The 13844-nt window shown below is 42.1% G+C and overlaps 1 protein-coding gene across 1 annotated transcript in view; it reads left to right on the top strand.

Annotated features, from left to right (window-relative positions):
* The window catches only part of LOC121537094 (transmembrane protein FAM155A-like), a 171193-nt gene extending 161046 nt beyond the window's left edge, over window positions 1-10147 (top strand). The window contains exons 2-3 of the mRNA XM_041844861.1: window positions 5898-6069; window positions 8045-10147. Of these exons, the coding sequence (XP_041700795.1) occupies window positions 5898-6069; window positions 8045-8367 (495 nt within the window). The 3' untranslated portion in view covers window positions 8368-10147. The remainder of the gene's footprint in view (window positions 1-5897; window positions 6070-8044) is intronic.
* The last annotated feature ends 3697 nt before the right edge of the window (window positions 10148-13844 follow it).

Below are 13844 nucleotides of genomic sequence, written 5' to 3' on the forward strand. Positions count from 1 at the left end.
ATGTGTGGACACAGGAGCGGACTGGTGGCGAAGATACGGGAAAAGATGCAAGAGGAAAACGCGACAGGTGAGCTGACAGCTTATCATTGTATCATACACCAGGAAGCGTTGTGCGGTAAAGCCTTGAAAATGGAGCATGTAATGAGCATCATCACGCGCACAGTTAACTTTATCAGAGCCAAAGGTTTGAATCACCGCCAGTTCAAGGCATTTCTGACGGAGTTAGAAACGGAGCATGGTGATTTGCCTTATCACACAGAGGTGCGATGGCTAAGCCAGGGAAAGGTGCTTCAAAGATGTTTCGAGCTTCGTGAGGAGATTTGTCTGTTCTTGGACAGCAAAGGGAAAGACACAACACAACTCCGAGACGAAATGTTTCTGTGTGAAATGGCTTTTCTGTGTGACATTACGAGTCATCTGAATGCAATGAACTTGCAGCTGCAGGGTCGGGATCATGTCATCTCTGATATGTACAGTACAGTGAAGGCATTTAAAACCAAACTGACTCTGTGGGAGACGCAGATGCGGAAAGAAAATTTGAGCCACTTTCCCAGCTGCCAGACCATGAAAGAGAAGCTCTCTACCAGTGCGTTCCCGAGCGCACAGTTGGCTGATAAAATAGGTATGCTTGCCGCTGACTTTCGACGCCGATTTGCTGACTTTGAAGCACAAAAAAGCAGGTTGGAACTGCTCGGTAACCCATTTGCTGTTGACGTGGAAAGCTCACCACCAAACCTCCAAATGGAGTTGATTGACCTCCAATGCAATGATGCACTGAGGGCAAAATATGCGGCAGTGGGTGCTGCGGAGTTCGCCCGTTTCCTCCCCGACACAATGCCCCAGCTGCGCATCCAGGCTGCTCAAACGTTGTCTATGTTTGGCAGCACATACCTGTGTGAACAACTGTTTTCTTTGATGAACCTGAACAAAACATCACACAGAAGTCGACTTACTGCTGAACACCTCCACTCAATTCTGAGGATTTCCTCAGCTCAGAGCCTTACCCCGAACATTGATGAACTTGTGGAAAAGATGGGACACCACCAAGTATCACCCTCAACCTCAAACAAGTGAACATTACTGTGCAATCACATATTTAGAGTTTTTACTCAGTTCAAGTTTAAAAGTTAAAGTTTAATATTTGTTTTCACTGCATGTTACTTCTCCTTAAACAAAGTGTTGTTTTTGATTAATAGATTTTTGCACTTTATTTTATTGTATTTCAATCCAATTATATTTTAAAAATATTTCAGTTGAGTGGATGATAGAAAATTGCTATTATTGTTTTTTTCTTTGAAGTAAATTTAGCCCACTTTTGCTAAAATAGAAAATATAGGCTACTGATGGTGCCTTGAATACCGGTTTCTTTCATTTAATGTTCATGTTATGGGGATTTTTATATAAAGGAAATTTGTCTTTTGTGTCTGTTGAAAATTAAAGATTACTGACAGAGCCATAAGAAAATATTGCTTTATTTATCTGATCATATTGGAATATATTTGTTAGGTTTTCAGTAGGTTCAATTAGGTTCACTAGACTATATGCGTCATTTAAAAAATTTTCAATGAACATTCGAACAGTCCGGCCCTCGGCTTGTAGCTAAATTTTTTATTTGGCCCTCCGTCCATTTGACTTTGACACCCCTGATGTAGCCTAACTCTCACACTCACTCTCACACACACACACACACACACACACACACACACACACACACACACACACATAATCAAAAATGGTTTTTCTTGTATACTGAGTAGATCATGTGCAATTGTAATGAATATGTTTTGTTTAACTGATTGAAATTTGTTTTTTTGTACTTGTATGTGTTGTGTGGTTTTCATATCAGCCCTTTTGGGCTTCTAACCTCACCTGCACACCATCTTTACCAGTTTTTTATCTATACTGTTTTGTCTTTCACTTCTTTTCTTTGGTGCGAATAAATAAAACCTCAAACCTCAAACTTTGTTTGAATGATGGCCCACGTCAACTCCGGCTGACTTCTTTACAATACATTACAATATACTTTGTCCATTAGTTACAGTGAACAACAAAAATGTGTCTTCTGCTCAGTTCTCAACCCCCCCAAACAGTAGACCTCACACATACAGTTGAGACAAGCACAGGTTCAAGCTGCATGCAGCATCCATGGTTGGAGAGCATGTTGTGGAGTTAGGGGCCTTGCACAAGGGCCCAACAGTAGTTGAATGTTTTGAGGATGTGAACCCAGCAGCTCTCCAGTTGTCAGATCAATTCCACCCGTTTTTTTTTTTTCAGTAACCTGCCCGGGATTCAAACCGGCCACCTTTCAGCCACAGGTTCAACTCCTGCCATAGGTCCAACTCCTTAGCCGCTGGGCTACCTGCTTGACTGGTTCCAGAGAACAAGAAAAAATTAGCAAAAACACAAGTTAATTTCCAGAAATAAACATGAGTTAATCTCCAGAAATAAACATGAGTTAATCTCCAGAAATAAACATGAGTTAATCTCCAGAAATAAACATGAGTTAATCTCCAGAAATAAACATGAGTTAATCTCCAGAAATAAACATGAGTTAATCTCCAGAAATAAACACGAGTTAATCTCCAGAAATAAACATGAGTTAATCTTAAGAAATAAACACGAGTTAATCTCCAGAAATAAGCATGAGTTAATCTGCCAAAATTAAGACAAAATGCTATGCAGACATATAATTACTATGATGTAGAAGAACAACTTACATGCAGTTGTTGTCAGCGCCAGCCAAAAGAGATATCCTCTTCCTCTGATTGTTCTGGGTTACTGCCAGATTTAGAAGGAAAAAAAATAGTGTGTTAAAGTCATGTAATGATTAACTAGGCTATTGAATCACCAAGACTTATTATACATAATTTATTTGAAATAATTTATACATGCCTCCTCTCAGTCAGCAACAGTCTTTAATGGCTTCATAAAACATAGGCTAGTCCCCTCAATTGACTCCACACTGAAATACTGAAATAAAAGAAACAATTAGCTAATTGCCAATATCAGGCTGGGACTGTAACTCTACTTGGCATTTCCCATAATACAAAAAAAATGTTTATTTTAAAGAGTTACCTGGCTAGCTTGTAACGTGGCAAATTAAAATAGCCTTTTCTGTTTAGCTAGTTAAGTTAGCTAGCTAGCTTACAAATGTGCTCAAATTCTAATAACATTTCAACTTCATTTATCTAGCCTATATTTTATGATATGACTTTGGCTTCATATATTTGAATTAAATAATCAACTTTGCTTACCTTAATACATTGAAATATAACGTGCTTATTGGTAGGCTACTTGCAAATTGGTTCAACCACCATCCTCTTGTATTATTGTGCTGGAATCGATTGGCAGTTGCTTTTTTAATCGGAATGCCAGTAAACATTTTAATTGACCAATGCAAAAGGTTTGATATAGAACCACTTTTTTATCTGATTGTATGCTTTTACTAAACACATTATTTCCTCTTGCGCTTAGCTAGCATTTAGTTTGCAATTGCAATAGCACAGGTTTGTATGAACCTTGGTGTTTGCCACTCAGACCTCGGCAACAGAGCTAACGGTGTCAGACGTCTGCTAGCCATTTTTCTGATCAGGCGAAATCATGCAGCAGCATCATTAATATGGATACAATTGTCAACGGAAAACAGTTCAAACAAATGAAAAGGGAATGTTAGCTGTCATTTCAGAGTTTGATGTGACTGGGTTAGCTTTTATTAGCTGTTGATTTCTAAGATCCCCATTACACTCTGGGGTAGGGATAGAAACCTCAAGGCTCTTTGCCTTCACTGGGTACAGTGGGGGAAAAAAGTATTTAGTCAGCCACCAGTTGTGCAAGTTCTCCCACTTAAAAAGATGAGGGAGGCCTGTAATTTTCATCATAGGTACACGTCAACTATGACAGACAAATTGAGACTTTTTTTTCCAGAAAATTACATTGTAGGATTTTTAATGAATTTATTTGCAAATTATGGTGGAAATAAGTATTTGGTCACCTACAAACAAGCAAGATTTCTGGCTCTCACAGACCTGTAACTTATTCTTTAAGAGGCTCCTCTGTCCTCCACTCGTTACCTGTATTAATGGCACCTGTTTGAACTTGTTATCAGAATAACAGACACCTGTCCACAACCTCAAACAGTCACACTCCAAACTTCACTATGGCCAAGACCAAAGAGCTGTCAAAGGACACCAGAAACAAAATGGTAGACCTGCACCAGGCTGGGAAGACTGAATCTGCAATAGGTAAGCAGCTTGGTTTGAAGAAATCAACTGTGGGAGCAATTATTAGGAAATGGAAGACATACAAGACCACTGATAATCTCCCACGATCTGGGGCTCCACGCAAGATCTCACCCCGTGGGGTCAAAATGCTCACAAGAACGGTGAGCAAAAATCCCAGAACCACACGGGGGGACCAAGTGAATGACCTGCAGAGAGCTGGGACCAAAGTAACAAAGCCTACCATCAGTAACACACTACGCCGCCAGGGACTCAAATCCTGCAATGCCAGACGTGTCCCCCTGCTTAAGCCAGTACATGTCCAGGCCCGTCTGAAGTTTGCTAGAGTGCATTTGGATGATCCAGAAGAGGATTGGGAGAATGTCATATGGTCAGATGAAACCAAAATAGAACTTTTTGGTAAAAACTCAACTCGTCGTGTTTGGAGGATAAAGAATGCTGAGTTGCATCCAAAGAACACCATACCTACTGTGAAGCATGGGGGTGGAAACATCATGCTTTGGGGCTGTTTTTCTGCAAAGGGACCAGGACGACTGATCCGTCTAAAGGAAAGAATGAATGGGGCCATGTATCGTGAGATTTTGAGTGAAAACCTCCTTCCATCAGCAAGGGCATTAAAGATGAAACGTGGCTGGGTCTTTCAGCATGACAATGATCCCAAACACACCGCCCGGGCAACGACGAAGTGGCTTCGTAAGAAGCATTTCAAGGTCCTGGAGTGGCCTAGCCAGTCTCCAGATCTCAACCCCATAGAAAATCTTTGGAGGGAGTTGAAAGTCCGTGTTGCCCAGCGACAGCCCCAAAACATCACTGCTCTAGAGGAGATCTGCATGGAGGAATGGGCCAAAATACCAGCAACAGTGTGTGAAAACCTTGTTTGACCTGTGTCATTGCCAACAAAGGGTATATAACAAAGTATTGAGAAACTTTTGTTATTGACCAAATACTTATTTTCCACCATAATTTGCAAATAAATTCATAAAAAATCCTACAATGTGATTATCTGGATATTTTTTTCTCATTTTGTCTGTCATAGTTGACGTGTGCCTATGATGAAAATTACAGGCCTCTCTCATCTTTTTAAGTGGGAGAACTTGCACAATTGGTGGCTTACTAAATACTTTTTCCCCCCACTGTAAATACATACATACAACCTTTTTTTAGTAAAGGGTTCATTAATCTTGTCCAAAGAACCAAAAGGTTATAAATAAAACCCCAAAGAACCCTTTTTTTCTAAGCGTGTAGGTTAATGTTTGGAATACTGTACATCTAAGACAATAGGAAGGTCTATGGAATACTCTATATGAAAATATTGATGTAGGACTGAGGAATATATGAGAAAGGAAAGGAAGGGAGAGGCCTGTGGCGTACAGAGAGAGAGAGAGAGAGAGAGAGAGAGAGAGAGAGAGAGAGAGAGAGAGAGAGAGAGAGAGAGAGAGGGAGCGAGAGATGGCCTTCTACCCATATCCTTACAGATGCACTGGAAACCAGGAAGTACGATCAAATCAAGTTAATCAATTGCAGTAGAGGTCACGGATGGTGCGTGTGCACATGCGTGAGTTTATTTGAGCATGCGAGCGTTGTGTGTGTGTATCATCAGCGGCAATACAATTTCTAACCCATCAATATGTTCTCTCCCTCCCATCCTTCTCCTACTAGACGGTATATAAGCCCTGGCTGTGCTCGCAGTACTTCCAGACCACCCAGATGCACTGCAGTAAGAGGATCCCGTGTGGCCAGTACTGTCTGGAGGTGCAGCAGAGGTGTCCCTATATACTGCCTGACAACGACGATCTCATCCACGGAGGAAGCCCCAGTTTTATATGCACAGGTACAACCTTATATACTGTACTGTACACAGGTTATATGCTTAGGGACACACAGAATGGGCTGAATAGGGAGATTACTCCCTGTTGAACATGGAGTTCAACTACAGGACTGATATGTTACAAATAACTCATGGAACGAAAATGCCCCACCCAAAATATTTCACCTTTATTTATACTGATAAGTCAATTAAGAACAAATTCTTATTTACAATGATGACCTGCCAGGGAGCGGGCGCAGCACGTATAACACACAAGTAGGAGGCTAACAATATCATACAATCAACAGTCAATAAGAGAGTCAGTAAGACAGTCAGTAAGACATTAATAGGCAGCATTTAAGAGGTAGGGAGAAAACACATACAGTTATCAGTTAACATCTCAAAACAGTTTGTTTTCAAAAGTACCAATGGACACAAATCAAATCAAATCAAAATCAAAGAGCTCAGTTTCAGAGTTTTTTGAAGGATGGTCCAGTCTCTAGCATTGGAGAATTGAAAACCATTTTCCCCAAAGATACTGAGAGTCTTGGGGATTGCCAGCTTTATGTAATTGCTGGATCTCAGGTTGTTGTTGGTGGTGTCATAGTCTTAGTAGTAAGCTGAGTTAAACGGGGGTCTTGCCCACGAGGAATTTGTATATGAATGTGAGCCAGTGGGTTTGATGTCGTACATGCAGGGATGGCCAGTTAATGGATGAATATAAGTCACAGTGATGGGTTTTGATTGGGGCACTAGTAACAAAGCGAATGGCAGAGTGTAACTGTTGTAGTGTGAGATATGCTGTAGAGCACACATCATTATGTATGTCAAACATACACTATACAAATGTATGTGGACACCCTTCAAATCAGTGGATTCGGCTAATTCAGCCACACCCGTTGATGACGTGTGTATAAAAATCGAGCACATAGCCATGCAATCTCCATAGACAAACATTGGCAGTAGAATGGCCTTACTGAAGAGTGACTTTCAACGTGGCACCGTCATAGGATGCCACCTTTCCAACAAGTCATTTCGTAAAATTTCTGCCCTGCTAGAGCTGCCCCGGGTCAACTGTAAGTGCTGATATTCTGAATGGGAAACGTCTATAAGCAACAACGGCTCAGCCGCGAAGTGGCCACAGATCTAGTAATCCATGTTGATTTATCTGTCAGAAATATAATATGAATTCGTGCCTTCTGAAGCTTATTCATTTTGTTTTGTGCTGAGTTGGTGCTGCTTTCCTTAGTGTTGAAAACATCTGATCTGTGTGTGTGTGTGCATTCGCGTGTCTACATGCGTCTGTGTGTGTACACCCCTTTGTGTGTTTCCAAACACACAGTCTGAAAGCGTGGCCTGTCAGATCGGAGCCGTTTTTGAGATTTTAATCTCTTTAACGTCAAACAGTCTAGAGTGGGAGACAACTTAGCCCTCCTCACAAGTTCACCCACTCATATAAGCATGCACACCACTCACTGACACACACAGACACACAGCCCGCAAGGAGGGAGCAACAGTCGTGGTTGTTAGAGTACAGAAGATAATCCATTGTCCAATCCAAAATTAACCTATAGCCTCTACCAGACTACTACGAGACACTTTTTGATTTGAGAGGATCGGATGCTTGTAACTAATGTTGGAAACAAGATTTAGGAGTGATTAGGATTTTTCTTACACACACGTTATATTTGTAGGGGTGTCAAGGGGTAAGGCTAAGAGATGTATATTCTTTTGATTTTTATCTTATGTTTGTTGTGTAGTAAATATTTCTGCTTAAATGTTCATTGTTTTTTATTAGTTTTTTCCTGTAAAGCACATTGCATTGCTTTCCAAGTCTGAAGTGTGCTGTATAAATAAAGCTTGATATGATTTAAGATGAGCAGAACTGTGTATGGTACTGTAGCCTATGTTTGCATATGGTCTAAATAGCGTTGACAAAAAAATACATTTATCCTACTAGTTGTATATTGAGTAGTAAATGTGTGTTCCTCCTCTGCAGGGCTGTTGGAGGAGTACCCTGGGGGCGTGGATGCAGACGCAGAGTGCTGTGATGTCTGGTGGGACTTCCAGCCGGAAGCGGACAACAACCGTTCCCGGGGGACCCTTAAAAGAACTCACCCGTCCTGTCACCACCGTACCTCTCTCAGTTCTTCGGCCGCATGCAGACTGTGCAACAGCCGGCTCAAACTCTGCCTGCTAGTCCTGGTCCTCCTGCACACTGTCGCCTCCCTCACCGCATCCCACAATGCAACAGGACTGGGCCTGGGCCTCCCCGCCTCCCTCGCCCCTCTGGAGGAGAGTTCCCCCGCCAACGAGGAGTGATGGGATGGCTGAGGATTTACGTTGTCATGGCAACCCACGCGGCTACGAGGATATGAAACATCTCTGCCTCGGTCAGGAATGCTATGTGCTGTGGACGGGACGTCTGCAGCCGCCGTGCTTTCTGGGTAATGGAGTCTTTCCGGAGGTGTGGGACGTGCAAATCAATCAAAACAAACAGACTAACAAACAAACAAAGAGACAAAAAACATGACAGTGGCGGGAACGTGGGACAATGCCACAGCCTTTGTTGACTGCGAAGGCCTCCTCACTGCTGAGTTTCTCTCACTGCTCTTTTTTACACTGTGTTCCTGTTCTGGCTTTTTGTTGCACTGGCTGACTACAGGATAACATTCACTCTCCTCCTTTTAGAATTTCCGCCCCTTATGTTGTTTCTTTATTGGTCTCTTGTGCAGGAAAATGTCTCATCGATATAGGATAGATAACACGTATCAAAAGCAAAGTTGTGAGTGTGTGCATGCTTGTGTGTGTGAGTGTGTGTGGATGTGTGTGTCCACTCTGAAGTCTCCACTTATTTGGGTTCCCATTCCTAAACCTTCTTTAGATGTAGGAAAGGACACTCTAAATGTTAGAGTAGTAATTTGTTCTCATGTTCTCAATCAACACACTATCCAATGTCAAATTAACACACACCCAGATTACATCAGATTACACTACTGGCCAATCTCTCAATATAGAAGACAACCCCTTAACCCAGCCCTAGATATATCAATATTCCACAATATTCTCTGAATCCTGTCCCTACCACACTCTGTCCATTTCCTTTGACATCTTCTCAGCCCAGCACTCCACACACAGGAGGTCTACTTTAGCTTCTGTTCTACTTTGTGTTCATTGTTCTGTCTTATCAAGATGTGTAGACTCTATTCTGTACTTGCATGTGGAGTCTCTCTTACATTATGTGAAATTCACAGCCTTGTTGGTTTGCTTTGAGTAGCCTTAGCCCCCCCTCTGTGTTACAGAACACTACTGCACCCCCAAAAGATCACCAGTAAGGTAGCATTGTCCTCTGTTTTTCACTGCTTTCTTCAGAAAATGTGACTTAAATCTCACATTAAGTAAAGGGCTTATTTATATTTACATTTATACACACACTCACACATCACAAAGACGGGTGTATGGCTTGAGGTATCTCATTTGACACTGCATGCTTAGGGATACACCTTCAAAGGTAAGCGTTTGATTACAAGGCGTTTCATGTGTTGCTATATAGAATGGGCAGGTGTAGGACCCAGTATGGAGTATGTTTAAATGCGGCAGAGTAAGGTTGAGAAGCTCAGCGGTAGACTTTAGCATTACTGTTCGCAATATGTTTAGCAATAGCTGGAGGAAAAGGCGATCTTTAAGGGCTGTTTTTGTTCTTTCATTGTCCCGTTGTTTTCTAGATAATGAACTGAACTGATGGATAGGTGAGTCAGGTTCAGATAGGTGAGTCAGGCCTAACAAATGTCTGCTGATTGCAGCATTCTCCACTCTCATGTCTGTCGATTATGTGTGTTTGCTGTATAGCTAGGGCCGGCTTGCCAGAGTCTATTAGTCAACCATAGGTTCCAAAAATGTAGAAACAATTTCAAAAGGGGTTCTCCTCTTTTACATCCATTGCTCATTTGTTGTTCCATTCTCCATTGTGAGGTCTGTCTGATGTTTACTTGTGGTCTCACTCATATTCATGACCTCCCGGAGAGTTGGGGAATACATTTATATTTTAGCAGACGCTCTTATCCAGAGCGACTTACAGTTAGTGAGTGCATACATTTTCTCATACTGGTCCCCAGTGGGAATTGAACCCACAACCCTGGCGTTGCAGGTGCCATGCTCTACCAACTGAGCTACACAATACAACCTGTATACTTGGAGCAACGAGTTGTGTGCATTCACGTGCATTAAAACAAGTTGAGCCATTAATTCACAAATTAACAGCACACCATCTACTTTCCAATTTGTAAGTCGCTCTGGATAAGAGCGTCTGCTAAATGATGTAAATGTAAATGTTAACCATAAACCAAAAGTACAGCTATCATGCTCATAAACAAATTATAGTGTTAAAAAACATATACGTTTTTGCTGTTGCGTTTAACTGCCAAAAATGCTGTCATCGAAGTCATTTCCTTAGGTGATGTCACAGTTCAGAATGTCAGAGGTTTTGGGGTCCAGAGATGATACCAGAGTTGCCAAATTGCAAGTAACACTTGGAAGCTAATGTGGACCTTTTTTTCTCCTATTTTAGATAACTCCGATAGGTTGTGAATGCAGGGTCAGTTCATTTGACCTCATCACCCCATAATTTCCTTGCTGGTTCCACAGCCTGTTATTTCATAGGCCAACAGTAGATGGGGCTCTTGACTAGGTTTATTTCCAGCATGCAGTATAAATGATGAATTAAAGGTAGAGGGATGTCCTAGCAAGATTGAACCACTGGAAGACAGCTGAGGGTCAAAGCAGATGCATAGGGATACAGGAGGCTGAGGTCTTCTGGACCTAGACAAACTAGAGGTGTGTGTGTGTTGTGTGCAGGTGTGCGTGCGTCCGTACATGCACGCGTGTGTGCCTGTATTAGAGGGGATTCTGGTGGCTCACTAATTAGTCAGGTTCAGCCTAGAGCCAGTCTTCTCTGGAGACCTCATTAGCATGGCTGTGACCTTGGGGCCTGCAGGTGTAGAGGAAACCTCCTGTCCTCAGAGCCCCCAGGAGACACAACACTAAATAGCCCCATTAATCACTTCTTCATCTTCATGAGCACCAGATTAGAGCATACATACACCTTCATCAGCATGACATCTCTATCAGCCTCACATCCCCTCATCCCTCATCTAGACCTACATCAGCATTATACCTCAATCATCACCTCATCCCTACATCAGCATTATACCTCAATCATCACCTCATCCCTACATCAGCATTATACCTCAATCATCACCTCATCCCTACATCAGCATTATACCTCAATCATCACCTCATCCCTACCTCAGCATTATACCTCTATCATCACATCATCCCTACCTCAGCATTATACCTCTATCATCACCTCATCCCTACATCAGCATTATACCTCTATCATCACCTCATCCCTACATCAGCATTATACCTACAATACTTCTGCACATCTGAACATAATCTTCTAGTAAACAGCCTCATTCTGTCTGTCCATCTGAGAGGAGTGAGAAAGAGAGAGACAAAGATTCAGAGGCATATAAAAAAAATAAAAAAAATAAAAAGATACAAAAAAGAGAGGTTGACTAATCAAAATGAACAAAGTGGACCCTAGCCCAAAACCGAAATCAGTAAGAGTGTGTGATGACACAGCAGGGCCGTGAACAGACCTTTTTGGAGGGCAATCTATAAAAAGGGCACCCCCAAAAATATGTTTCTGCAACAGCGGTCACAGACTCGTTGAGCAATTATGACTTAGATTATTTATACTGAGTAAAAATATAAACGCAACATGTAAATTGTTGGTCCCATGTTTCATGAGCTGAAATAGAATATCCCAGAAATGTTCCATACACACAAAAAGCTTATTTCTCTCAAATGTTGTGCATAGTTTACATCCATGTTTGTGAGCATTTCTTCTTTGCCAAGATAATCCATCCACCTGACAGATGTGGCATATCAAGAAGGTGACTAAACAGCATGACCATTACACAGGTGCACCTTGTGCTGTGGACAATAAAAGGTAACTTTAAAATGTGCAGTTTTGTCACATAACACAATGCCACAGATGTCTCAAGTTTTGAGGGAATGTGCAATTGGCATGCTGACTGCAGGAATGTCCACCAGAGCTTTTGCCAGAGAATGTTCATTTCTCTACCATAAGCCGCCTCCAACGTTGTTTTAGAGAATTTGGCAGTATGTCCAACCGGCCTCACAAATGCAGACCACATGTGACCATGCCAGCCCAGGACCTCCACATCAGGCTTCTTCCCCTGCGGGATGAGACCAACCACCTGGACAGCTGATGAAACGGTGGGTTTGCACAACTGAAGAATTTCTGCACAAACTGTCAGAAACCGTCTCAGGGAAGCTCATCTCGTTCTGAACAGAGTGCCCCATGGTGGCGGTGGGGTTATGGTATGGGCAGGCATAAGCTACGGACAACAAACACAATTGCATTTTATCAATGGCAATTTGAAAGCACAGAGATACGGTGACGAGATCCTGAGGCCCATTATCGTGCCATTCATCTGCCGCCATCACCTCATGTTTCAGCGTGATAATGCACAGCCCCATGTCGCAAGGATCTTTACACAATTCCTGGAAGCTGAAAATGTCCCAGTTCTTCCATGGCCTGCATACTCACCAGACATGTTACCCATTGAGCATGTTTGGGATGCGCTGTATCGACGTGTACGACAGCGTGTTCCAGTTCCCGCCAATATCCAGCAACTTTGCACAGCCATTGAAGAGGAGTGGGACAATATTCTACAGGCCACAATCAACAGCCTGATCAACTCTATGCAAAGGAGATGTGTCGCGCTGCATGAGGCAAATGGTGGTCACACCAGATACTGACTGGTTTTCTGATCCACGCCCCTACCTTTCTTTTAAGGTAACTGTGACCTTTTTATGTGACCAACAGGTGCATATCTGTATTCCCAGTCATGTTAAATCCATAGATTAGGGCCTAATGAATTTATTTCAATTGACTGATTTCCTTATGTGAACTGTAACTCAGTAAAATCTTTGAAATTGTTACATGTTGCGTTTATATTTTTGTTCAGTGTAGTTACATAAAAACAATAGATGGCCACATCTAAATGGTTAATTAAATGACACATAGTTAAACGCGAATATAACGACGACTTGCCGGCAGTGGGTTCAGAACAACAACAACAACTGTATACAAAAACACTTTAGAGACCGGAAGGGCAAAGGGGCATGTGCTCTGTACAGGTAAAGCCCTATCTGCGTTACAGTATGCAAGAGAATCCTACACACACCCAGAATAAAGCCATGCCTCTTTTGGAGAGCTCTAAATAGTATGTCCTAAGAGAAATGATATAGTATCACCAAATACAAGACACTTCTCAGTAACTACAATACCACTAGTCCCATCCTGCTGCCCTCATTAAAGGTGCTCTAAAAAGACTATGTTAGCATGTTAGCTGCAGTGCTATCCTTATACCCCCTGATTCTCACTCTTATGTCTGACCCATACCTTGCAGAAGTGTTACACGTTAATAGCCTACTCCCCCCAAAATAAGGCCCAAAACATAGTAAAATGGCGTCTTGTCTTGCTCTTGATTTTCCCATTTTCCATATTTGGTATCAGGTTGAGAGCCAATGACCTTATGGACCATGTTGTGATCTGACCTTGAACAAGTATACAAACTAGAGCTGTCTTTACAACACACTGTAAGGATATACTATGTGGACAAGGTTGATCCTCGGGGGCCTCCGTACTTGATGTGATGTTGACAACAGGCTAGCTAATAAAGCAGTCATGCGTGCATACATATTTT

This window comes from Coregonus clupeaformis, chromosome 23, assembly GCF_020615455.1.
Source record: "Coregonus clupeaformis isolate EN_2021a chromosome 23, ASM2061545v1, whole genome shotgun sequence".
NCBI classification, from domain to species: Eukaryota; Metazoa; Chordata; class Actinopteri; order Salmoniformes; family Salmonidae; genus Coregonus; species Coregonus clupeaformis.